The 27,546-nt window shown below is 33.5% G+C and overlaps 4 protein-coding genes across 5 annotated transcripts; 2 read left to right on the forward strand and 2 right to left on the reverse strand.

The window, feature by feature from the left end:
• The first annotated feature begins 4,200 nt into the window (after positions 1-4,200).
• On the forward strand, positions 4,201-8,697 carry LOC108474904 (aldehyde dehydrogenase family 2 member B7, mitochondrial-like). Its single transcript, XM_017776943.2, has 12 exons — positions 4,201-4,263; positions 4,710-4,785; positions 5,616-5,750; positions 5,884-6,026; positions 6,103-6,256; positions 6,362-6,591; positions 6,933-7,022; positions 7,287-7,460; positions 7,539-7,676; positions 7,818-7,955; positions 8,032-8,093; positions 8,181-8,697. Exons 1-12 carry the CDS (start codon positions 4,201-4,203, stop codon positions 8,452-8,454), a joined length of 1,677 nt encoding a protein of 558 aa, XP_017632432.1. The 3' UTR covers positions 8,455-8,697.
• Positions 8,698-14,309: 5,612 nt separating this feature from the next.
• On the forward strand, positions 14,310-16,813 carry LOC108475830 (U-box domain-containing protein 19-like). The gene has a single exon (XM_017777805.2). The coding sequence runs from the start codon at positions 14,418-14,420 to the stop codon at positions 16,476-16,478; it is 2,061 nt and encodes a 686-aa protein (XP_017633294.1). The 5' UTR covers positions 14,310-14,417; the 3' UTR covers positions 16,479-16,813.
• LOC108474902 (probable serine/threonine-protein kinase PBL22) lies at positions 16,404-19,474 on the reverse strand. The gene is made up of 8 exons (XM_053026239.1): positions 18,829-19,474; positions 18,669-18,710; positions 18,471-18,572; positions 18,280-18,387; positions 17,717-17,935; positions 17,532-17,647; positions 17,175-17,435; positions 16,404-17,090 (listed from the first exon to the last, which is right to left on the reverse strand). The coding sequence occupies exons 1-8, from the start codon at positions 19,472-19,474 to the stop codon at positions 16,863-16,865; spliced, it is 1,722 nt and encodes a 573-aa protein (XP_052882199.1). The 3' UTR covers positions 16,404-16,862.
• Positions 19,475-20,502: 1,028 nt separating this feature from the next.
• Positions 20,503-26,696, reverse strand: LOC108475979 (RNA-binding motif protein 25). Of its 2 annotated transcripts, none has more exons than XM_017778004.2 (7): positions 25,955-26,696; positions 24,562-24,809; positions 24,308-24,451; positions 23,136-23,556; positions 22,272-22,952; positions 21,599-22,182; positions 20,503-21,097 (listed from the first exon to the last, which is right to left on the reverse strand). In XM_017778004.2, exons 1-7 carry the CDS (start codon positions 26,433-26,435, stop codon positions 20,846-20,848), a joined length of 2,811 nt encoding a protein of 936 aa, XP_017633493.1. In that variant the 5' UTR covers positions 26,436-26,696; the 3' UTR covers positions 20,503-20,845. The 2 variants fall into 2 exon arrangements, with proteins under 2 accessions (XP_017633493.1, XP_052881493.1); XM_053025533.1 differs by lacking the exon at positions 25,955-26,696 and adding an exon at positions 25,314-25,353 and having other exon boundaries at positions 24,562-24,832.
• Positions 26,697-27,546: the final 850 nt, after the last annotated feature.

A 27,546-nucleotide genomic window follows, 5' to 3' on the forward strand; every position in this document is an offset into this window, starting at 1 on the left:
AAAACCACTAGTACAACAATCTAACACATGTATTCAATAACCATTAAACAAAGCAACTTCAAAATTTGTACTTAAGTACCATTCAAATCAATTCAAAATAAACTATATAAGTGACTATTTTATAAACATAAATTTTGCTTATATAGATTAAGCTTTATCATCCTTACACTAGTAATATTCATACTCAAAATAACATTAAGACAACTTAGGTATATGTCATTCCTCAAGTTAAGATACATCACCAAGTATTTGAGTTTGGGAGTTGGCTTGGATGCTGAGACGTTAGTTACGTTTGTACCAAACCTGAGCATGGAAACAAACCATACGCTGAGTATACACTCAGTGGTATTTCTATAAACCAATACTTAACATGCATTTAAAACATAACCATAAATTCTAACAATAAGAACTTTATAAATTTTCATTCAATTATCCTTATATCATAGTAACATTTATCAATAAAATCATATTCAGTAAGAAAAAATACAGTTTCAATCAGTATCTTTCAGTGCTCAGTACAGTAATTTATCTCTATTAACATAACTCGGACCTGGACGGATACGCGGATCCAGCCCACACACCGAGATAATTACAGTGTTTCAACGGCCAAAGCCGGAATACACCATAACAAAGATATGAATAACAATAACGATAAAGATAAAGATGGCGATGTCGATTACACGAGTACCTTATCGAAACAAATCCGGAACAGTAACCTTTTCAATATTGCTCACAAGAGCTGTGAGATGGGCCTGTTCACACGAGGTGTGAGTCGGAATGTTAGCTATATAATGCTGCTCACACGAGCTGTAGAGAATTCACAACAAATGTAGAACCTCAACCATTGGTAGGACATTCAGAATCACCACCCGAAACATATAATCTTTAATGACATGTCATTTGTATCCTAAGTATTCTCTAGGTTCGTACGGGACTTTTAAGCTGTCAAGTACTTCATTATCGTATTGTTACCGAAATAATTAACATATCATATTATCTAGGTTCATTATCTTATTGTTTCTGAAATAATCAATCAAACAATACATAATAAGCATAAAATTCATACAATTTACAAAACATAGAATTGTCGTTAAGGAGATAATAAAGTTTAACGGTAAAGTGACCACATCGTAACAAAATGATAATATAAGTGACTAAAATGTAACATTTCAAACATAAATGACTATTTTTGTAGTTTACCCAGTCCAATTTAGACTTACAAAAATATTCAGATTTTATTAATATGCAAAATTTTCCTTGTAATTCATCCAAATTATTTTCGGAAATTATTACAATTATCTAATGCTCAACTCATTTACGTTCCCATTATGAGGCTATCTTACCCAAATGACCCAAAAAAATAATTAATTATGTAAATAACCCTAGTTAAAAAACAATCACCCAAATAACCTAAAATGAACCGTAAACTTGGGTTGGGGGTAGTAAATGGCCAGTATTAGATAAATTTTTGACACAATCATTGTCAGATGGTAAAAAAAACTATTTTTTGGGGTTTTAAGGACTAGATGGCCGACACCATTATATTTTTTTGACCCTATATTATACTGGTATACGTTTATACTAGTATTTAAAAAAATTGGGGTGCTGGCACATTGATGGCCAACACCCCTTTATCAGATTAAAAAAAATGTTTTTTTAGGGTGTTGGGACATTGATGGCTGGCACCCTTTTACCAGAGTTTTTAAAAAAAAAGGGTGCTGGAACACTGTTCATTTTAAGTTATTTGGGTGATTATTTTTGAACCAGGATCATTTATATAATTAATTATTTCTTAGGTCATTTGGATAAAATAGCCTATTAAAACAATAATTGTTTTCCACTTTAAGTTTATTTTCATTTCTTTCTCTCTAATAAAAATAATTTTCTTAAAAAAGATGAAGAAAATTTTCTCCTATAATCTATTTATTTATTAGATTTTCTTTTCTTTTCCTTCTTCTTCTAATGGAAATTGACCTTGGCATAATTGATGATCCCTTAATAGTTTCTACTTTTATGAAAGTTTATATAAAATAATATTAGTTTACTTTTTAACATGAAAACATTGGGTTTGATTAGACTTGATCATTTTAGGCTTGTTATTTAGGCATGAATCTTGTCCGACCTAAAAATAGATCTAAAATTTTGTTTAAGCCCAACTCAGATTAAAATACTAAATCTAAACTTGACCCTATCTGCTTGTATTAATTATTTTAGATTTTTTATATAAAACAAATTTAAAAATATAATACATCAAATACACTAAAATATTAAAATAAATGTTTCTCAAAAATTTGAAATACATTAAAAAAGATTCTTTATACTTAAATAACACCAAGATAGTTGTAACTTAGCAAGCAAATGCCTCTAAAATAGTAGCAAAATTAACAATAAAATAATAGAGTTAAACAATATCCAAATAATAACAATAAAATGACAACAACAAAAAAGTAAAGTTTAAGGTGATTCGGGTATGGCCCTAGCAAAAAATTCTATCTAAGGTCTGATCCATTTATAAAATGAGGCTTATTTTTTGGCAAAGTACATTTTTTGGAGCTTTTATTTTTGCCTAAACTCTTTTACTTTTCCAACGAATTTTTAGACTTTAACAGTGACCTGGTCATGATCAGATTTAGGCAGGATGTAGAAAATGCTTAGGAGTTAGGAATAAAAATTACTATTTATTCCGAAATATTAAGTAATGGAATTATAAAAGTTGAACTTAATACTTGTCAAATAATAAGACATCAATTTTAATGTATTACGTTTGTTCATGTTAGAGGTGAGCATTGGCCGGGCCAGGTCAGGCCCGACCCGAAAAATGGGCCTAAAATTTTGCCCAACCTCAACTCGGATAAAAATACTAAAACCCGGGCCCGACCCAACCTGTCCATATTCATTTTTATATTATTTTTATATAATTTAAAATATATATAATGCATCAAAATACTAAAAATATCAAAATAAATATTTTCCAACAAATTGAAAATAAATTTTAAAAATATATATACTTAAATAACACTAAGATAGATGCAACTTAACAATCAAATGTTTCTAAAATAATAACAAAATTAACAAATGTCTTTAAAATAATAACAAAGTTAACAATAAAATAAATTTTATACAATATCCAAACAATAACAACAAAATAGTAGCAACATAATAATAACATGGTAGCAAAATAGGAGAAAACAACAAGAAAATAATATTAAAAAACATATATTTTTCTTTTAGTGTATTCGGGCCGGGCCCGGTTCGGGCCAAAAATGCCTTACCTGAGGCCCGACCTATTTTTTAAACGGGCCTTATTTTTTTGCCCAAGCTCATTTTTCGACCCTATATTTTTGCCCAAACCCTCCCAAATTTCGGGCGGGCCTTCGAGTAGGGCCGGGCGGCCGGGCCCATGATCAGGTCTAGTTAATGTGGAGCTTTGATATGTTTATTATTTGTTTTAATGGATAAATATATAAATTTATAACATGTTATACATATTTTAATCAATTAGAATGTAAAGAAAAATTTACTAAATCGCAATTTTTAATTCAAATTTAATATAACGGACTTTAGCGTTGAAAACCAATGTCTACAATTGCAACTTCAAGACTATTTTTAAAAATTATTTATTAGGTTAAATTTAGTTATTTGTTTATAATAATTTTTAAAATAATATGTCATCATTTTTTTATTTTAAAACTTACTGGAAACTTTATTTTATACTTAATTAATTTTTAGAATAATAGTGGAAGTATAATCTATGTAGTAATACACATCAAATTAAAATAGCATATATTAATGTAATAAAATTTAAACAGAAATAAACTAAAATATTGTGTTACTTAATTTCTTAAAAAAACATATTTATTTATATCCAATTTAAAAACACTTATCCAAAAAATTAAAAGAAATCGGAATAGTCGTACTCATAGTCGACGACGGCTTACGCAGTAAAGCAAATCTGGTTTTCAACGTAGGAAAAAAGCGCCACTTTTGTGAAGATTTGTAGCCCTAATTTTTGGATTTTAATCAAATAAATCACACCACCCTTTCACTCCACGTGGCACTAATTTAGTTGCTTAGAAATGTCACCCAACTACTTTGATCTTTCTCATCCTCCGCCTACTTAAATCCAATTCCCCGTTTGATTTCTATGTTATCAAATAGTTCAGCGAAAACGTAACCGCATCGTTTCTTAGATAATCGAGGATGGCGGCTAGGATTCTTCATTGCTTTCTTGCTCATTGTCTTATTCTTCCCTCCTTCCTAAAGGTATTTGTATTTGAATGGATTACTTCATTGTTTTGTGAGTGTTTTTTCTCTTCTTTTGAAAAACGAAATGTAAATATTAATGAAGATTTGATTAGATCAATTTTTATAACTTATTATAATGCTTCAAGTTGATTGAAAGTTTCTCGCAAAACAATGGAAAAAATAAAAATTGATTTTAACGAAATAGAGATAGTGATTAGGATTGATGAGATCAATTTTTATAATGTATTTTAACACATTTTGTTATGTATACTAAAAGAATCAAAATATGAATGAGAGATTATTCAAATTTGAAAACATATCAAAAAGAATTTAATATCAATTTTACTTTTTGGTTCTAGAATTGTAACAATATAAATACTGTATGTGTTATGCCCTGTTAATATTTTTTCTGGTCGCTCAAAGCTTTTCTTTTCTAGTCATAATTCATTAACACTTTGCTAAAGCCGAGCCTACAACGAAAGCGATTGAAAGAGGCATTTGCTGTTTTTTTTTCCAAAGAAAAAGAGACTTTTGCTGTTGGTAAACAATGAACATGTTTTGAGTTTATTCAATTATGATATCAAAAAATTTCAAATCAATTATAAAGTGTTACCTATATCGATAATAAAATAAATGTAATTTTAGAATGAAATAATTTTATTATTTTTAAAGTAAATCCGAAATTTGTTTTTAATCAGTTTTCAAAATAATTTACCCTTCCATATTTACTTATATTTTTAATACTGCTAATCTATTCCATTGTTGTTAAAATAATTTACTAAGCATCATTTTTAACATGATGTGATTTCTCAATATTCTTTTTATAACATTTTTCACAATAATATGAAACACTAAAAAATTTCAATTTCATGATTTTTACAACACTTGTTCACAATTTTATCAGCAGTGACAACTTTTCTCGGCTATGTCTAAATATCAAAATCTAAAAGACATTGCAAAAAAGGTAGTGGCCAACTTTTCTTATGAGCCATTGAGAACCAAGTGAAACCCCTCCTCTCCCAACGCAACTTTGAAAATACCCAAAAAATATATATACAAAAAGATATCCATGTTTTTCTTTTTATTTTTCCTTTTTAACTGAAAATTAATGCATTTATGGCAACTCAAGAGTGGCACCTAGAAATATGGAGAAAAAAAAAAACAATCATGATATAGTCTTCCCATTTCCTTGTAGTCTTTTTATGTTTTTGCAAATAATTTATTGGGTACTTTTATTCATCGAAAGGTATATGAACGTTTGAGAGCCGAAAATCTTAGTGGGAGTTGGATACTTACTTTTGTTATTTCCTATTTATTAATGCCAATATTTGTTTTTAGCCTTAATTGTTGAACTTAACTTTTGCTTCCAGGGAGGTTCTGTGGAGTGGGCAGAGTGGTTTCTGGTTACAGCACTTCTGCTGGTATTGAGAACCCGATCAATCCTTCCATCAAAGTGCACTGCACTCAGCTTTTGATTAATGGGAACTTTGTTGATTCAGCATCAGGTGAGCTTTTTGTTCCTTATATTAATGTACCAATTGTACACTGTTGTTGATGTGCTTATAAATGTGTCACATAGGCATGTTATGATAATCATTCTTTGGCTACTTGTTTACTAAATCCCCTAATCTAAAACAGGTAAAACTTTTCCAATATATGACCCCAGGACAGGGGATGTGATTGCTCATGTTGCTGAAGGTGATGCAGAAGATATTGATCGAGCTGTTTGTGCTGCTCGTAAGGCATTTGATGAAGGACCTTGGCCAAAGATGACTGCTTATGTAACTTCATAGTTATTATTTCTTCTATCTTATTAAATAATTTTCTACCTGTTAAACTTTTTCTATTGCATTCCAGGAAAGATCGAAGGTATTGTTTCGCTTTGCTGATCTCCTTGACAAGCATATCGAGGAACTTGCAACGCTTGAGACTTGGGATAATGGAAAATCGTATGAACAGTCTGCTAAGATTGAACTACCAATGATCTCACGAATAATTCGGTACTATTCTGGTTAGTAAAGTCACTGAAAATCACACTCAATTGGTGTTTTGAACTAACAAAGATCATTTCCTAATATTTTGTTTGATATCTGACAATATTCTTTGGCTTATTCAGGTTGGGCAGATAAGATTCATGGTCTTACAATTCCAGCTGATGGTCCACACCTTGTGCAAACCATACATGAACCAATTGGTGTTGCTGGTCAAATTATTCCGTGGAATTTTCCTCTTCTCATGTTTGCTTGGAAGGTTGGGCCTGCCCTAGCATGTGGCTGTACAATCGTTCTTAAGTCAGCAGAGCAGACACCTTTGTCAGCTCTTTATGCTGCCAAGCTACTTCATGAGGTAATTTCTTGACTATATTCCTTATTTACTTATTTCAAATGTACACTTACTTTTATTAAAAGATTGAATCATCAGCATAGACCCGGCTTCTAGTTTTCCTTTGCTTTCTTCTTTTAATAAATTTATAACTGAATTTAAATACATTGAATTCAGATACTTTATGGCGGTGAATCTGCAAGTCTTTTGTTATTATATTATTAAGAATGTAAGCTTAGTTGTTTTTCCTTCATGTGTATATGGTTTGGTAACTTTATCATTGAAATCTTAAGTTGTACTTGATTTATTCTTAAAATATTTAAACTTCATCTTTTAGTCATTCTGAGTGGGAATTGTTTACACAGGCTGGACTTCCTCCAGGTGTTCTAAATGTGGTTTCAGGTTTTGGTCCAACTGCTGGTGCTACTCTTGCCAGTCACATGGATGTGGATAAGGTACTTTAAATTCTTAAAAGAAATAGTCAGTTCCATTCAACATTTATTAGCGTTTTTTTTCCTGCTTATCACTTCATCTTTTCTGAGTTCCCAGACTAATGTCTGGCACTGGCATTGTTTCCTTATATTATCAATCAGCCTTGCACTAAAGCTTCTTTATATTCTGTTAGATAGAATGGAATACAAGTAATCCATGAAATTTATATTTCATCACATGACTCTTTTAAATACCTTTGACTGAGATAAATGACAACCATTTTACAGCTTGCATTCACTGGATCTAGTGAAACTGGAAAAATTGTCCTTGAGTTAGCTTCAAAAAGCAATCTTAAGCCCGTAACATTGGAGCTTGGAGGAAAGTCGCCTTTCATCGTATGCAAGGATGCTGATGTGGACAAAGCCGTTGAGCTGGCTCACTTTGCTTTGTTCTTTAATCAGGTAAAAATGCTTTTGTAACCAAAATTAGTTTCTATATTGGGTTTCTTTCGATGGGTTGTAGTTATAAACCATTTGCAGGGGCAATGTTGCTCTGCCGGCTCTCGTACATATGTACACGAGGATGTGCATGATGAGTTTATAGAGAAGGCAAAGGCACGTGCACTGAAACGTAGCGTTGGTGATCCATTCAAGGCAGGAGTTGAACAGGTTCCCCAGGTAAATAATGATCAGCCACTTCTTCATGTAGTAGTTATTATGCCATACATACTAATGACAATGAAAATCAGCGTACGTTGTTATAATCTGGGGTTCTCTCCTGTACTCTTCCAAACTGATACCAATGCATACTTAAATCAGATTGGCTCGGAACAATTTGAAAAGATATTGAGGTACATAAGATCAGGTATCGAAAGTGGAGCAATTCTTATAACTGGAGGAGATAGGCTAGGGAGCAAGGGCTTTTATATTCAGCCCACTGTTTTCGCTAACGTAAAGGTATTACATTTACAACTTCAACTGGCAAGAATGGTATACCGCTGCTAATATAGATAGCTGATTAAATTTTCACCAGGAAGATATGTTGATTGCACAGGATGAGATATTTGGTCCAGTTCAATCAATCCTTAAATTCAGGTGAGCAAATCAACCTTGCCTTGTGCATCCTCATCGTGATTACACATGACTTTAAAGCTCAAATGATGTAAAAATGTTTGCTTAAAGGGACATGGATGAAGTTATTCGGAGGGCAAATAGTACGAGATACGGACTGGCTGCTGGTGTATTTACAAATGACTTAGACACTGCTAACACCTTGAGCGGGGCATTGAAAGTTGGAACCGTATGGATAAACTGCTATGATGTATTTGACGCAGCCATCCCATTTGGTGGGTACAAGATGAGTGGACAAGGAAGAGAAAAGGGTGTTAACTGTCTCAGCAATTACTTGCAAGTCAAGGCTATTGTGGCTCCTTTGAAGAACCCAGCTTGGATATAGATCCCTTTCACTAGCTTTTAGTTTCTTTAGCTTTCTCTGGTCCATTTAGTTAAGCAGGTAATAAAACAAAAAACACACAGGGGATTCTGGATCTTTTGTGTTGTATAAAATATAAACTCAACCCATAAAAGGCATGGATTATTTGTGAAACCACCAAAGATGATTCTAATACTAAATTTGTAAAGAAACCAACATTGAACCCTCATCTGCTTCGGTGTAATAAGGATTAGAAACAACACTACACTTATCTTTTGCAGCTCTGCCATATTGTTTGCCTGCAGCTGCATTTTTGTGAATGGTTAGAGGGACTATTTTGACTTGGAACAAAGATAGGGTGACCAAGCAAGCTTAGATCTATTAGAAGGAATTGAGGGCTAGAGAGTAAACAGACCCAAGAGTAAAATCTCTGTTAGCCCAAAGCATCATCCATCATGGTAATCATCATGATTAGAAAAAAGCATTACGGTTCTGGTATAAGATTTAGTCACAATATTAAAAAATCAATATGATACCAACAATTAGTTTATATTAACATAAATAGTTTAGACACAATTATAACATGAAAAAGTATCTAAAAGACAATAAAAATAGGTGGGAATCTACATTCACTTACTCTAACAACAACTAACAACAATGATTGATGCCCATTAAATTAAAATTCAATTAATATCTATTTTTATCTTTTAAATAAAAAATTAAATAAAATTATAAAATATTCTATTCAAATGTCACTCGGAAAAAGAAAAATACATTCGAAATCTACTGTTCTTTCTACATTGATTACTTTTATAAACTTCTCATTATCATCCTCTTTTTCTCTTTTCATCTTTCCATATTTATATATCCGTCATCTTTTATGGGAATAATTTTTTCATCATTCGTCTTATTTTTGTTCATTTGCCATCTTTATATCAAATGTTGACTTTGCTGAGATTTGTTGGAATGAAATTAGTTAAATGAATAACAAAGTATCAGGAATTACCAATGTTGTGATTTTTTTTCTTTGATTTGTTTTTTATTGTTTTTACCTAATATAATACTTAAAAAAGGTTGGAACTATGTGGAATAAAATCATCGGTTCATTTCTCTTCACTTTGAGCATACGACTCTTTTTCCTTTCTTTCTGTACTTGTGTATGCAACAATAGGATTAGAATGTAGATCGACTCAGTTAACCCCCCCCCCCCAAAAAAAAAAAAAATTTAGTTTTGATTTGTCTCATTTTTGTCACCTAGTACCTTAAAGAGTAGCTTTGTTCAAGTAATCATTCCTCGTATTGATGGTTAACTATGACCAGCGAAGCATGCTGGTGGAGAATTTTCTCAGAATTTAGGCATAGGGATTTCCTTCAAGAATTTCCATGATCCCTTTTATAATTTCTGCTTTTAAATTGGCTTATTGTAGTATTCTCATTCTACTTTGAAGCTTATTGTTAAAATCATAAAAATATAGTTGAAAATAACGTGGATTGTTTGCTTCAGGTGTCAATGATGGAATATCATGATATATTTGCCCATATGCTCCAAAGTTATAAATACTGCGTTCCTTGAAAATGCATATTCCTTATCTCACTGAACTCCAAACAATATAATGAGAATAATAATATACTTTTATAGACCTTTATTTACTTTTGAAATGGTAAAATTTCATCTCATTGAAAATTAAAAAGATTATATAATTCATCTGGAATGAATTGTTGATAATTCTTCTTTCCATTACCAATATAAGAACTCGTGTCTTGTATTGAAATCATTTAGCACTACAAAACGTGCAAGGAATTTTTGTAAAAGAGAGAAAATGTAAAAAAAAAGAAGAAGTTATATTCTATTTTAATTCTCATAAGCAAAAAATTTAGATATTGACTAAAATTTTCCGAGTTTCTATGTCTCTTATGCAGTAGATAAAGTTGCACATAATCAAACAATTCTTCTTATATTTGTTTATGCAATTTGATTTTGTTGGTTAACATAATTGTAAGTTGTATGAATTGTACAAATAATTTAAGGTAAATGTAGTTGAGAGGTACCTTTAGGGATATGATCAAATAGTTCCTCTATTATTAAATAGATTAATTTAATTTTTATAATATTAAAAGAATCAACTTTGACCAAATTGAGAGAGAGTTAACATTTACTATTTAAAGAATATCATTTGTTGTTTAATAAAGTTAACATTTTACTGTATAAAAATATCTTGAAAATTGGAGTTTAATTTCAAACAAAATATTTCATTTACAAAATCATAAAAATTTTAATAATATTAAATATGTTAAACAACAATTAATATTTTTAAATAATAAATGTTAACTCTATTATAATTTAAACTTATTTAATTTTTTTAATAATATAAAGACTAATTTAATCCATTTAATAATAGAAATACTAATTTGATCTTGTATTTGTAGTACAAGGATCTCCCATGTATTTTAGCTACTAAGGGTTAGTTTAGTATTGCTTTTGAAAAATTTTGTTTAAGATTTGAGTGTTTAGCATTGCTGTCAAAAATGTTTTTGAGAAATAAAATGTCTATTTTAGACATAGTATTATCAAGTAATAAATATGTATTTAAATAATGTTCAAATTAGTTAATACTATTATATTTTAGTAAAAATATAAAAAATAATTTATTATAACTTGTTATTAGTATTTTAATATATGAAATATAAATTTTAAATATTTTTAAGCAATAAATATTAATTATTTATAAAATTTAATTAGAATATATAAACTATATTTTAAATAATTAAATATAACCATTAAATATTTTTAATTAGATATTAACACATTTGTATTATTTTAAATTTTTATTTTAATTAATAATTTTAATACATTTGTAATTAAGCACAACAAAAGGGAAAGTACTATATTATTGAATGAGTGAAAAAATAATTAATCGCTAAAAGTGCTTTTGGTAGAAAAAGTTTTTCCTTCTCAAAATACTTTTGAAAAACAAAAAAAAATTCAGCAAAAAATAGTTTATTAAATACAATTTTTTCTCCATAAGCGATTTTCTAAGTCAAAAGTATTTTTTTTTAAAGCAATTCTAAACAAATCCTAAATAAATGAGGTGTTGGGATTCAATTTGCAGTCAGATTCCTTTTGTAAGAAGTCAATTCATCAGTCATCCATTTGTTATTGAAATTGAAAAAATATGTGTTACTTGTCAATTACAAGATATAAAATTTAGATTTTATATAAAGAAGTATGAAATTTTTAACGAGATTTATATAAATTTAGACTCTCTAACCTCAATAACTAATTTTTAATATAATTATATATAGATTCAGATGAATTGAAACATAGTAATGGAATTTTGAGAAAATTCGAAAATTTTATACAGATCTAGAGATCCAAATCATTGATCTGTAATGGTTCTCTCCATCAATTAGCCATGGAAGAAAAACATGGGGAAACAGGGTAGTGTTGGCGGCCCATTAGAAAAAGTTCCCCACTTTCTCTCCATTACAACTAAAGGTTTGGAGCAAAGAGAGGTGATTAACATTAACAGCACGTTTGGTTGGATGGAATAGCTATTCCATTCTTGCCCAATTTCGCGTGCTACAGTATTTTTTTGTTATTACACCGTTTGGTTCAGCGTTTACTTATTCCATAGCTTTACTATTACAGTCATATTCCCTCAAATGCTGTAATAGGTATTCCGGGGTGGGGGCTCTGAATTGCTATTCAACACCACACGCGTAAAATTTCTCTCCCAAATAGCCTACTTTTTCTCCCTTGCTCCAGATTTCTTCCAACAGTTTTCCCCAAATCAACAACATATTCGCCCTTCATCTTCATCTCCAATAAGTTTTCTTTTTTTATTTCATCTCATGTTTTCTATTTCTCCTTCCTCATAATTTCATAATTCTTCTTGTATGAAACTTCATAACTCTTCTCATGGCCATCTTTGATTGTCAAAATTTGTTATGGGTCTCTGATATATTTCTTTGTTTCCTTGGCTTATGAAACTAAAGGCACCTGTTGTTTTTTCTTTTGGTTTGATTCTTGATTGACTAATGTCGCCTGGTAATGAGTATCAAACTTATGAATTTGAGTGAAAACTGTTAATACATACTTCATTCGGCTAAATTATGCATTTGAGTAAAAATTGTATAATTTAGTCGGATAAAGTATGTATTAATAGAAAACTGTATAATTTAGCCGAATAAAGTATGTATTAATAGATATACTTAAAATCTAGTTGGCACTTAAAATCTAGTTGGACTGCCACATAGGATTACCATCAGGGAGATAATAATAACATAAATGTCTAAAACGTAACATTTCAAATATAAGTGACTAAAATGTAACCCGAGGTAAATAAAAGTGACTATTTTATAGTTTATCCATAAATAAAATATTGCAATATATGTAAAAACAATTTAAAATATAAATTTATTTATATATATATATAATAAACTCAAATAAACAATGAAAGATAACAAATTCTTAAATATATATTTGTTTAATTTAAAACAACTTTTATAAATTATTTTTCGAAAATATTTTATTGACAAACAAACGGAGCCTAAATATGTATTGCAGTTTAAAAATAATAAAGTAGATTATATATTTTTTATAGTATTATATATTTTAATTTTTAATTCATATAATAATAATTAGATAATGAATGTTATTAAATTATATTTTTTATTAAATTATATTTAATAATAATTATGTTAAAATATGGTTAAACTATTTATTATTTTTATTAAATTATTTTCAATAATAATCTTATTAAAATTTAATAACAATAACAATAATCATCTACATTAACAAAAATTCTACTAAGGGTATTCTGGTCATTTTTGTTTTTTCCTTACGCTATTACAACATCATTCCATTCAACCAAGCACAAGAATACTATTACAGTTCTATTCCATTCCATTCAACTAAACAGTTGAATTACTTATTACAGCTTTATTCTATTACAGCTCTATTCAATTACAGCCCTATTCCATTACAGTGAACCAAACGTACTGTAAGAATTGGATTAAGAGATTCCAAAATTAAGGACAATTTGATAGAATATGCAACTATTAGTGGATTAATTTAGTTATTGTGTTAATAAAAAAGTCACATCAAGATTGAACAAAAATTAATTGATAATAACATTAATGATTAAATTAAATTTTTTTAAACATAGGTGATCAAAATAGAAACACACTAATAATTAAGTCAAACACATATTTATGATCACCCTCATGATGCAAGTAAGAAATTATTCAACAAATATATTTATAAAATTGATAATAATAAAAATTCAAACTTTATTTAAAATGATAAAATTGATATATTGAAAATTATAATGTCTTAAGTTTAAATTTCATTATTGTGTATTTTTAAAATTATATATAAAAATATAAAAGATATAAACACCTTTATAATATCATTTTTATTTTATAAAAAAATTTGATAATTTTACAACTAAATTAGGGTGTGATTGATGAGTGTCATTTGCCACAAACTCAATATTTAATATAAATAATAAAATATTTTAAATACAATAATGTTAATAATGGTGCAATTTTTAATGATAATAATTGGTGTAATTAGGTTCACAATAATTCATTACCAAGTCCAATTTTTTATAAATAATAATAATAATAAAAGGCTAAATGATTTATTTTAGCTTAATTCCACGTTATATGAGCCATCCCATGTCGGCTCCCTCTCATCACGTACCTTCGTACCGTATTTTACGACCACGTGTCACCTCACCATTTGCTGATCCACTGCTCGAAACTATCTACGAAGTAGCCTTTCTCATCTGCACGTGCCATGTACAGCCAAAGTTATTACACGTGTCCAAGCCGACATATCCCAAGTCCCTTTCTCCTTCCTTTTATATATAGCAGACCCCAGAAGCCAAAATCAAAAACTCAAAAATCTAAACGCTAAAGTCAAAATCAAACTTTTTTGTTTTTATCTCCTTTGTTTTTGTTTTTCTTGAAATATCTGGTAAATGATCCAAAAATCGAGTGGGTCGGGTCGCCGGATTCTGACATGCCCGGCAATACATCCTTGCGATTCCATTTCTCCTTCAACTCTTCTAAACTCGCTGATCGATCTTGGTGGAGACATTTGCAGTTACAAATCCAAGGTTTTCTCCGTCAACAAGAGAAATGCGCGGGAAACGTTTCGTCAAATCGCGAACATTCTTCTTTTCCTCCAGGAGATCCGAGATACGACGTCGGATCTACCTCATCCGGTCATCCTCAGCTTGTCCGAGCTCCATCTGACTTTCCAGAAAATTCGATGCCTTCTGGAAGACTGCACCCGCGACGGGACTCGAGCGTGGATGCTAGTGAGTTCGGATTGGGCTGCGAACCAATTCCGGATCGTGATCCGGGGCCTGGCTACGGGTCTGGATGTTTTCCCTCTTTCAACCGTTGACATGTCAAATGAAGCCAAGGATTTGGTTGAGCTAATCATAAGACAAGTTAGGAAAGCTTCATTCGATCCCGACCCGGATGATAAAAAGGCCGTGAAAGATCTCATGCGGATCATGAACCATTTCGAGGAAGGAATCGCACCTGATCCGATTGAGATCAGACGGATCTTGGAGCATCTCGGGATTGATAAATGGAGCAGTTGTAACAAGGAAGTGAAATTCTTGGATTCAGAAATCGGAACCGAGTTTTCCAATGAAGAAAACAAAACAAAATTAGAGCTTCTGTGTAGCTTAATGGGATTCATGAGCTATTGCAGATGCGTAATATTTGACACCGTTGACTTCGAAAGTCAGCATCTCAATGGCCAGTGTAGCAACATCAGCAAAGATCTTAAAGGAATCAACGTTGATGATCTCAAGTGTCCGATCTCGTTAGAAATGATGTCGGATCCAGTAACTTTATCATCGGGCCACACCTACGACCGTTGTTCGATTTTAAAATGGTTCAGGTCGGGGAATGCCACTTGTCCCAAGACGGGCGAGAAGCTTACCAGTACGGAACTGGTTCCCAATCTTGTCTTGAAAGGGTTGATCCAACAATATTGTGCTGAAAACGGCATCCCAGTCGTCGTTTCCAGGGGAAAGAATCGTGATATTTCGAGGACAGTAATGGCGGGGAGTTCAGCCGGTGAAGGTGCAATGAAGATGTTGGCTGGTTTTCTCATTAACAAACTTGTTAATGGAAGTGGTGAAGAGATGAACAAGGCGGCATTTGAGATTCGGGTTCTTACTAAAACAAGCATTTTTAACAGGTCTTGTTTGGTTGAATCCGGCACGATCCCACATTTATTGAAGCTGTTGTTATCTGAAGATTCCAACACCCAAGAAAATTCCATTGCTGCTCTCTTGAATCTTTCCAAGCATTCAAAAGGCAAATGTGTTATAGTGGAGAATGAAGGGTTGGATTTGATCGTCCATGTTTTAAGAAAGGGACTTAAAATTGAAGCTCAACAACATGCGGCTGCTACGTTGTATTATCTTGCTTCAGTTGAGGAGAACAGGGTTCTGATCGGTGAAAATCCTGAGGCTATTCCAGGATTAGTAGAGTTGGTTAAGAATGAAAACCATCACTGCAAGAGGAATGCATTGGTTGCTATTTTTGGGCTTCTAGTGCATCCCGAGAACCATTGGAGGCTTCTTGCATCTGGGGTTGTTCCTTTGTTGCTCAATCTTTTGAGAGATTCAGAAAGAGAAGATCTCGTAACTGATTCTCTAGCCATTTTAGCTACTCTAGCAGAGAAAATTGATGGCACAGTCGCAATTTTACGCCGTGGTGCCTTGCAATTGTTAGTAGGGATCTTAGATACCTGCACTTCAAGAACAGGGAAGGAGTACTGCGTTTCCATGCTGTTGGCTCTGTGTGTCAATGGCGGACTAGATGTGGTTGCTCGTTTGGTGAAGATTCCTTCTCTTATGGGATCCTTGTATTCCCAACTTAGTGAAGGTACATCTCGAGCTAGCAAAAAGGCCAGTGCAATCATCAAGATTCTGCACCAGTTTTATGAAAACAACAGCTCCTCAGCTTCAGTGACTCCAGTTCTTCCCCGAGAACAATTCGTTCACGTATGGTAATCCGTAATCCAATTTATTCCTGAAATATTTCCATGTAAATACAGATAAGTGTGTACATCGCTTGCTTCCTTTTATTAGCTCGGTTTTTTGAAGAGCTAATCCACTCAGCTTCTGCCTTTTTTTATGAAGCTGAGTGAAAAACAACAGTAATTTAGCATTTCAATTTTTTTTAGGGTTTGTTCATAATAAGGTCACAAGACTGTAATACAATGATGTAAAACACATTCCATTCGTTGTATTGTAGTATCATGTATAAACTTCTTCAACCGTGTTGTACGTGTCCTTTTTCCATGTTAGTAATAAAAGATTATGCTACTACACTTTATCTAAAACAATCTCTACAAACATGAAGAATTATGTCTCTTGTATCTCCTCTTTAGAGCTTTAGTATATGATTTTTCCACGGGATGCAACTGGCTTTGCTTGTATTGAGATATTAAGTGCTTTTTGTAGTCTTAACACCACCTGCTCCATGGATGGCCTTTCCTGCTTTATCCCTATGCATGACAAAGCTAGCTTGAGCACAAGGTCGAAAGCTTCTAACGAGTATTCCCCGTTAAGTTTCGGGTCTGCAAACTTGGTTGTGTCCCCTTCCCTAGTGAGTACTTTTGCCTGAGAAATAAGAGAAAAATGCATTTGGGATCTTAGTAATAGGAAGGACATCTATTATACAAACTTGATAGAGATTGTTGTTACCATTTTACTTAGAGGCAATGGTCTGTGAAGATTCATATTAAGCACCCTCTGCCCTGACAAAAGTTGAAGAAGTACTATACCAAAACTGTAAACATCCCCAGAGACATTCACACGGTGGTTTCTACGGTACTCGGGATCAACATAACCAAATGTTCCTCTCACTTCTGAGCTCACATGGGATTGGCCTATGTCCATAACTTTAGACAAACCGAAATCTGCTAGTTTTGCTTGAAATTTATCATTGATTAGGATATTTGTTGGCTGACAAAATATGAAAACACCATCATATACCGTGATCAGAGAAGACTAATGATAGAGAGAAAAGGGAATAGCAGAATCCTTTCATCTCGAATGTACCTTGATATCACGATGAACAATGCTGCCTTCTGGGTAAGTGTGGAGAAACCAGAGTCCCCTTGCACTGTCAATTGCAATCTTTAGTCTTTGAATCCATGAAAGACCTTTATCCTTCCCTGTTCAATATCTTTGTGTGAGTGGTTTTCTATGTAACAAAAGCAGTAAATCACATTGATTCCACATACCATATAGCCACTCTGATAGGTTCCCATGATGGCACAGTTCATAGACTAGGAAGCATTCATCTTCATTCTCACAATAGCCAACCAAAGCTACAAGATTCGGATGCTTGATATGTGATAGGCTTCTGACTTCCCTCACGAAGGTTTCTATCTGTCCATCATTGATGATGTGCTTAATCGCAACGTACTGACCATTTGAGAGAAGACCCTTGTATACTTTTCCTGGTCATAACAGAATGAGATCAGGATCCAAGATCGGCATCTGAAGGAACTAAAAGTAAAAGGCTCTTGTGCTTATTTTCTATGTCAAACATTAGGATTCTAAGAATTTTGTCCCAGGACTTGTACGTATCCATAAAGTGGTGTTCTTAGGTGCAATACACAAATACAACAATGGCTTCTCAAGGTTAATCAGCATAAACCCTGTTTTACACTTTTACTTGCAGTGTCAATGCATCTGTGGTTGTTCTTTGAAAACATTGTTTACCGTTCAAAAAACAATCCTTTTTCATGCTTTTCGAACTCGATTTAGATTCCTAAATACTGAATTGTGGTTAGGGTCTAACCAGCTATGCCTTGGCCAATGAAGTTTGATGCATTGAAATAGTTTGTTGCTGAATAAAGTTCTTTGATTGAAATTTTCTGAGAGCCGGAATTCTCGGAGAAATCCGATTCTGTAGAATAAGAAGACAACGATGAGCAATGTCGATTAGTAATCTGTTCTTAGGCAGATTGAATAATTTTGCAGAAAAACTACCTTTTCCCAGGCTTTGTTCTTTCCTTTTTCTGTAGCAGATCCATGTAGCAATGACTACTATTATCAAAGCTCCTGCTAATCCACCAATTAAGACCCAAAAACCTATTATGACCAACAAAATTATACACATCCGATTAATAATTATGTTAAAACATCGACACTTGAAACTCGACTGCTGATGGTGGTTGTTGAGATTACCTCTTTTATGGATATTATCGTTAGCGGTGCCTTCATGTTCATCTGCAAGTCACAAGGAAGAAGGAGATTCATAAAATAATAAGTGAACTGAATCATGAAGTGAGCACATATGCATGGTTATATTGATCTTATTGCAATTTACATTGAAAAATGTTATTACCCAAGGAAAAAGCACTTTCTCTGAGGCATTGAAAGACTGCATAGACCCAGTTCTCATCCTCAACCCTATTGCTTATCATGGATACCAATGCTGCAAATCTACATATATCATCATCATCATCAATAGCACGATGCTGTTTATAGTCTGATGATCCATTAATCTCTTCCCATCTTCTTAAACATGAATTGCACAAATGTTCCACTCCACGACCGGTGCGTAACACCTTACAATCTTCTTGAAAGTTTTGGAATCTATCTCCTAGCTTATTGATAACATTGGTGACTGTATAGTCTGAACAGCTGCTGGCTCCACTTGTTAGCTTCTGAATACCACAGCCGTATACATCTTTCTCGAAGCTCGCCATTGCTGATAAGCAGTTGCTTTGTTGCGTGGAATTCAAGTAAATGGCTTTTGTAAGGCTTGCTCGCCGCCCAAGTGCAAGAAGGTATTGTTCAAAGGCTCCTCCACAGCAACTGCTATTGATGAACCCACCCCAGTTGCCTAATTCGCAATTTGGCTCCTTGGTGGAGGAAGGGTTTTTAATATCAAGAATGCAATTACCTACTGAATCCAGAGAAAAAGCAAAATCAAGTGTGGCAAACAAAACAAAGACATTCATGAAGGGAAATGCTAAATCCATGCCCATTTGAACTGAGAATAAGGATGGGTTAAAATGGTGATATGCCCATAGTTATTAAAGAAAAGACCAAATCTTTTTTCACTTGGAATAAATGTTGAGGTGAAACTGGAATCTGGGTGTCACAGGGAAACCAAAGAGATGATATTGGAATCATAAATGTGAATAAAATTTATATAATAATAGTGAACTGTAGTTGAATTGTTTATACGAGAGTATTAGAATGACTAGAGCAATGGATGTACACAAGGTGCCAAATGTCTTGGAAGAAATGGAATTTGATTAACAGACATTTCTAGTATCATTTTTATTTTATTTTATAATATGCTGATTTTCGAAGAAGGGTTAACACATTGTCCAAATAAAGTTTAATTCAACACCATAATTTATGATTAAAGAAATGGTGGTGGTAGCCGGCTTGGATTACAATGGAAATGGATGAACACACTTTTTTCATTGTCATTTTATAGTTTGTCTTCCAAGTTATCGACTCAAATACAAAACTTTGATACCAGATGTCCATACTGGAATATTTTATTATCTTTAAAATTAGTAAAATGAACCAGTTCGGGTCCTGCTTGATTAAGATAAGAGAGTTGAAAAAAATATTCAAGGAGAATGAGAAGTGAATGTTGTTTCTCTTCAATGAGTTGACCAAAAGCTTGATTACAAAGGATTGAGTCAGAGGGTGTTCTATTAAGTGATGCCAAAATGCCAATCTGGAAACGACATAAGTCATTCATAAGAACGTCAGTTTATCCAGCAATTAATCGCTGTTGAATTGATACTGCTTGACTCGATAGAGATTGAAAAAATGAAAACTTATTTCACTCAAATTCTAATTCAGATTGATTAATTGCATCACTTACAGTTTTTAATTTCAGAAATTGCTATTGGGTCCTTGTTTTAGTTCATCCAGACTGTATATTCTCATTTCCCAAGTTGCTGATTGATTAACAAAAAATCAATTATTAGATTTAACAAACAAGTATATCTCAATTCTGAACATGGTTAGAGTAGAGATGGGAAAATAGATGTTTAAGAAAAAAGCCACCTTAAGTAGTGGAACATGAATCATCAGTGGTAGCCAAAATGGAAGAGAGTAATGTCAATACTGCTCCTAATTGAGAGCGGTCAAAAAACAGTTCGAAATCAGCAGAAGAAAAAAGAAAAAGGGTTAATATTGACTAATATCGTGCTTAGAAGTAATACAAACTCAACAAGCCTATTCCCTAGTTCAATCTACATTTAGTTCTTCAAATAACAGAGGGCTAAAAGAAAAGACATCGATGACTCACCCCGACGGTGACTAATAACCATGCAATCAAAATCTCAGTCCTGCACCGACACAGGGACCCACGGCGTCACAAGAATGTTAGATCAGGATCTCGACCGCAAAGCCAGGCCAGTTTCTACTTTTTTAATTTCAAATATCAGCATCCTCCACATCTTAAGCACAAACATCTCCGCTTCTTCATCTAATATAGACTGCAGCAGCTCCAGCATTTGGGAAGCCTTAACATGTTCCTGAGTACCCGACACGATGTAATCAACCAGTGTTTTCTCTTCTTCTCCCAAAAACTCCGTAATTTTCTTTGAGATCCAGGGTCTCATTCTCTCATGCAATGCATGCTGTACAAATGCACCAAAACAAAAGAGTACCATCTTAGAATTACAGTCTAGGAAATATAGATACAGACTAATTACAATTTTCTACATTGAAAAGACAAGACAATTCTGCATCACAGAATTCTCAAAATCCTTTAAGACAACATTCTATTTCTCATTATTTTGATCAAGTTGATAACTTAATTACAAAACTATAGTTTTGGAACACCATATAATTTGCATGTACAATGAACAGTGGATAAGTAAAATTATAAGGTGAAGAGAGCTGCCTAGAGATGATTATTTCCAACAAATGCAGGAGAGAAATATAGATACAGCAATATTCATGTTAGTTTCGTGTATGCCAAGGACTAAGAACATGTGGAATACATTTGGGTGTTGAATTGATTATACTGCTGTAATCAAGTTAACATTTGGCACTTTGTTAACCAGTTAATCCTGACCAGAGGATAGATGTTTCTCAAAACTAACAGTCCGAAAAAGGACTTGTGAAAAGATGATTACCTGATCATACACATTCCAGTTTATCTCGTATGAGAATAGTTCCTCCTTGGTCTTAGGAATCATATCGATTAGTTGTTTGGCATCCAAAAGCTTCTGGTTATCTGTTGTTTTCACCTTATCCTGTCCATGTTCCCTGTCTCTATCCCGATCAGGGATCTTCTCTTTGCTCTCATCTCTGCTGCGACTGTCCTCATCATTACGATCTTTATCCCTACTAGATTTATCGTAAGAACGTCTGCTTCGCTCTCTTTCTGCATCAGACTTTTCCTCTTTAGGGTTAACATTTGATATTCGCTTTGCAAATTCAGCAGCTGCAACCAGATTTGGTGCTGGTGCGCCAGGTTGGACAGCCTGCAGTTCCTCAGTAGAGTAATCAATGGGAACCAGGGGCCTCATTTTCTTCTCCTTCTGTGCATCATCATCTTCCTCCTCATGGAAAACAGATGGGACAGTAGTCCGCTTTCCAGATCCAACTAGACCAAAACCTAACTTCCTTGGTGCATTCCCACTCTGCCGTGTATCTGATGCAGAAACAAAGGCCACATTTGATTCATCAACAGAACCATTTTGCATATTCCCATCACCTATCATATACAAACATAGTTCATTTCAGAAAAATAAATAAAAAGAGATGAACACTACAAATAAATAAAGGGGAGAAATGAACAAATACCAGATATCTGGTTTTCATGACTTGATTCGTGCTCATAATGCTGTTCAACTGCCTTATCTTTGCTTTCGGTGCTAGGTTCTTCAGCCAACACATTCTTTGCAGCTCCATTTGCAAAGCGACCAGACAAAAGCTTTAATGCATCTCGCTGCTGCTGCAGTTGCAGCTGCTCCTCCTCTGCCCTTTTCTTGGCCTCAGCAATTTCTTTCTCTTCTTTGAGTCTATCAGCCAAGTCATCCTCCTTCTCCCGCAATCTCTTCCTCCTCTTTTCCTCCAAAACACTCCTACGCAGCCTTTTTCTTGAATCTTCATCGTCATCATCTTCTTCATCATAGCGAATCTCCTTCTTTCGTTTGCGTTCCCTCTCTTTCTCCCTTTCCTTCTCATACTGTCTTTGCTTCTCCTTGTCCTTTTCTCTTTGCTCCCAATCTCTAAGAAATTTTTCATACTCACGCTCTGCCTCCTCAATCTTCCTTCTCTGTTCCCTCTCTTTTCTCATCCTTTCACGCTCTGTTTCTCTTTCTAATCTTTCAATTTCACGCTCCTTGTCCCTCTTAAGATCTTGCTCTCTGTCTCTACTCCTATCATATCTACGATCAGGTGAGCTTGTCTCAGGTCGATCATTTTCAATTGTCGCTTTGCTCTCACTGGTAGTCTCATCATCATTTTTACCTTCAGCTCCATCTGCAAAATTATGCACTCAATATCAAAATCTCCTATATTTGAAAAATAATTCGTATCACTATTTCCTCCAGTGTGATTCTCCTTACAATTTAAGGACTTCCATACATATTTTTTGATGACATGGCATGGAAAAGACAACAAAGAGATCAACAAAACCACAAACATGCAGCTGCAAAAACTCACCATTTCTCATTAAATCAATATCAGAGTTCCCATCCCTTGATTTAACAGGCAAATCTGAATTTGATTTCCCAGAACCATCAGGAGCAGTTTGTGGAGGTGGTGGTGGGAGAGGATTGGTCTTTAACCTTTCCTCAATCATGCCAGCAAGCTTTTCTGAAGCATCTCGATCAGCCTCACGGTCTTCATCAGTGACAATGCCAGAGTTGGCAATGTCCATGATATTTTCTTTGTTGGCACTGTCACTGTTCTTCTTTGGATCCTCAACAGAAGTTGTTGAAGATTCATTCTTCACATCACCTACTGCATTTTCACCTTCTTTCTCAGACTCTGCAGATGGAGGTTCATTTAGTTTCTTTGCGTTTTCAGTTTTCTTTTCAACATACTTCTCCAGATATTCCTTTGTTGCTTGACTAACGTTTACCTGTTAACCATACAATTAAGTGCAAAATCAAATCATTGAAACAAGATAAGAAAGACAACAGTAACCACAGGCAGAACTAAATCATTCAAACAGAAGCATCAGCTCACAGACTGAATAATATTACTTTAAAGACTCCCACTTAATTCATCTGTTCACCAACCATATCTCCATAGAACATTTAACCAACCTAAAACAAGTTATTTTCCGGGAAAAAAAGCATAAAACTTCCATTTACTTACATTTATGTACTTAAAAATGCCTATCTCCTCCTTATCTTCTCCAAATCTCTAAAGTGACCATTTGAAACAATTTTGAAGTGAAAAAAAAACATCAAAGAGCATTCAGAAAGTGAGTTAGGCAATATACTGCTTGAGTATAGATCATAATGAAACATATGTACCAGAAAAGCTCAAATCTATCTTACACCTTAATGTTATTGACAATTATATTCTACCATGTTCAAATATCATCCATCATACTTCAATTTTATATTTTGCATTTTATACATAATTCAGGTTATAAGATACACTTATTTTAAAGCACAGTAAAAGATAGTAGTTCAATTACATTCAATTTCTAAATTTCCAAAATAAACTCAACAGTTTGTCATGTAAATGAAATGCAATAATAGTTTAACCTTCATGATTTTAAATCATAGTGAATTAAGACTTGAACCTGATCACATTTTAGAACAGAAAAAAATTTTCAAGACAATCATGGGGGATCAAAAAGGATAACAAAGAGTACTCACCACTAATTCTTGTCCGTCAATATTAAATTTGCTAAGTAGGCGCACTGCACGAAGAACCCCTTCAGCAGACTCAAAATCACAAAGCCCAAATGCTTTTGGTGTCCCATTAGAGGGGCGTTTCCAACTCTTGACAGGTCCACAAAGCTGCAAGAAGGTGTAATAATAACATTATATAAAGCCAAAGCTCGCAGATAAATATAAACAAAGCTACTTAAAAAATGAAAAAAAGAAAGCACATAATAATAATAACCCACATGAAGGAGAGACAGCATGAAGTCGTTGTCCACTGTTGGTGCTATCTTGCCAATATAAACTGTCGTTTGTGGTTTCTCTGTTGGAGTAACATTAGGAACAGCTGGTCTAATGACAGGAGGAATAATTGGGCGAGCACCAGGAACAGGAGGCCGTGAAACTGTTGGCATCACACCAATAGCTCCAGGTGGGCGTGGAGGGAATGGAGGCCGAATCATTGCTGGGTAAGGAGAGGGATAGCGGAGAAGTCCTGCATAAACAGAAAACAAATATCTATGCAACCATATCAGAGCAAGTTAACAGAATAAACACATTGATAAATGTTTTCAATGTAACTAAGCACTCTTACAAGGAAAAAAGCTTCTAAAAGAATAATTAAATGATTTTACCACACATTAAAACTATAAAGAGATGGCACCACAGGCATGGCAACTATCACCAGCTGAATAGCAAACCTGAAGGAAACATCAAGAGAATAGCATCGAATTCATAATCATGACTGCGTAGAGTGCACTTACCTTAGACATCCATTCGTTAATAGCCTTATCCCATGCACCAATTGCACAAATTTGTAGATTGGATAACATGAGACTTCCAGCATCTCATGCTTGCAAATGAATTATTTAACACAAAATTCTAGTTTCATATTTCACCATTTAGATTTATCTCAACTGTTAGAGCCCAAGTGCCACAGGAAAAAACACAAAGAGGAAAGAACGAGAAAGAAAAAATGTAACTGGGAGGATTGTGATACCTTAGAATACAAAGCCAAGGAGCACTCAGTTGTTAACATGGTCTGCTGCTGGCAATTCATAAACCCATGAATGGGAAATTATCCTTATAACTACCAGAAAGTATACAGCCTACTAAAAATGAACACGACAGAGTGCGACATGATTTAGAACAAAATGGCACAATTATGAAGCTATCAAATTCGTCTGCACGTTTTTTCACACATGACCATTAAAATTCTAGGTGGGTTTAAACTTGAAAATGATATTTAAAATCTACATTTCTTTTCTAACTCCAAATGCTATTAAGGCATACCAAATAGAAGTGGGTCTCTCTAAGCAATTTTGAATTGAAGCCTTTCCAACATTTCTCACCCGTATTCAATCAAAGACACTGCAGGACAAAACATCTCATCTGTGCCCCTTTTTTCTATATCACTCCCAAAATTCCTCATTACTCAATCCCTCACTTAAGGCATATTATCAGCACATTCATAACAATTGCACCAGGAAAAAAAACAATACAGCAAAGAAATAAACACATGTACATACATATGAATAATCAATAATCAACTTAATGGTACAAATAATCAGATTAAAGATCAACCCTTGAATTGAATTCACAATTATGCACCCACTTAAAACAAAGGAAGGAATAACCCACCCGGAGGAGGCATGGTGCCCGGAGGAACAGCTCCCGGTAGCGCTGCATATCCATTTGGAATCGGAGCAAACGGTCTAAGAGCAGGATTCGGAACCTGACCTGCAGGCACCTGGTACTGCATCAACGGCGGCGGAATAGAACCAGGAGCCGAACTCACGCCCGGCGGCTGCAAGCCAGGAGGTTGAAAATTCGGTAACGGCGAAAACTGCGGGACTGGACGGAACGAAGGAGGCGCCGGGGGAACGGCTGTGGCAGCTCCGGAGATCGGCGGTGGAGGAGTCGAGTAGGAAGGAACGGCGGGAGGAGGTTGAGGAGATACCGGGGGGGCGCTAGGGTTAGGGTTTGGTTGGAGCTGTGTTGATACGGTAGAGGAAGGAGATGGATCGGGTTGGGTTGGTAGTGGATTCGGATTATCGGAGTCGGGTTTAGATTGGGAATTGGTGGTGTCTAGGGCTGCTGGAGACGAGGGAGATTCGGCCATTGAACTAGAAAGAGATCGAAGCGATGAATTCAGTAAAGGTTTTCAAAGAATTTTATTACTTCTAAAATAATTTTCTTAGATTTTTTTTTTTATTTGATTATAGAACTTCAAATCAAAATCCAATGCTCAGTTAATGACATCTATGTGCCCTAAACCTATATATACAACATTAGAGAAAGAAATGGAGGAAGCGCGTGAACGTTAAGGGACAAAATTTCCTGCTTGCGGTAGCATGATTATAGTTTCGGTTCGCGCTTTTTCATTGGGAAAAAAAATCTGTACATGCATTTTTATTTTTTAACTCAAATTTAATTTGGTAATTTTCATATTAATATTTATGAATATCTCTATTTTTGTAATTTACTTTGTTTAATTTAAAAATAATACTATTATTAATGCAAATCGTAAAAAGTATAAATACATTACACATAGTACAAAAGTTAACTAAATTACTACAAATTAATATATATATATGTTATGTCTACAAAATAATCTCATAACAAGAGAATGACTAACACAACATATAATTAATAACAAAATCTAAATAAATTTATTTTAACAATTATAAAATAAAATAATTTAATTTTTTATTTAAAATAATATTAGGAATCTTACACGCATGAAAACTACAAATTTATAACATAAAGTGTATTTAAAATAACATATAATAAATAATGAAATGTATGTTTTGAAACCTATTAATAGCTAGAAATCCTATCACATCTGTATGCGTGTGGAAACCACGAAGTTAGAACACAATAATATGTTCAAAAATGATATACAGTAAATAATGAAACGTATGGTTTGAAACTAATTAATAATAACACATGAAATATGTACTATATTAAAAAAAATAGATTAAAACAAAATTTAAACATATAAATACATTCAGTTGAGAATACTAAATGAATGCAATTGTTTATCATGGTGTTGTCATTGAGTGTGATATGGTTCTGACATTTTTTTAAATTTCCCTAATTGAATTGGCGCCCGGTTGACTCATGACATCAACTTAGTAAATGACTAACAATATAGATATATTGTAACAGCCCATTTTCAGTGAAATCGAAACAGTGGTTTCCGGACCACAATTCTGAACCAGAAAGAAAAT

The sequence above is a fragment of the Gossypium arboreum genome, chromosome 3 (assembly GCF_025698485.1).
Source record: "Gossypium arboreum isolate Shixiya-1 chromosome 3, ASM2569848v2, whole genome shotgun sequence".
Classification (NCBI taxonomy): domain Eukaryota; kingdom Viridiplantae; phylum Streptophyta; class Magnoliopsida; order Malvales; family Malvaceae; genus Gossypium; species Gossypium arboreum.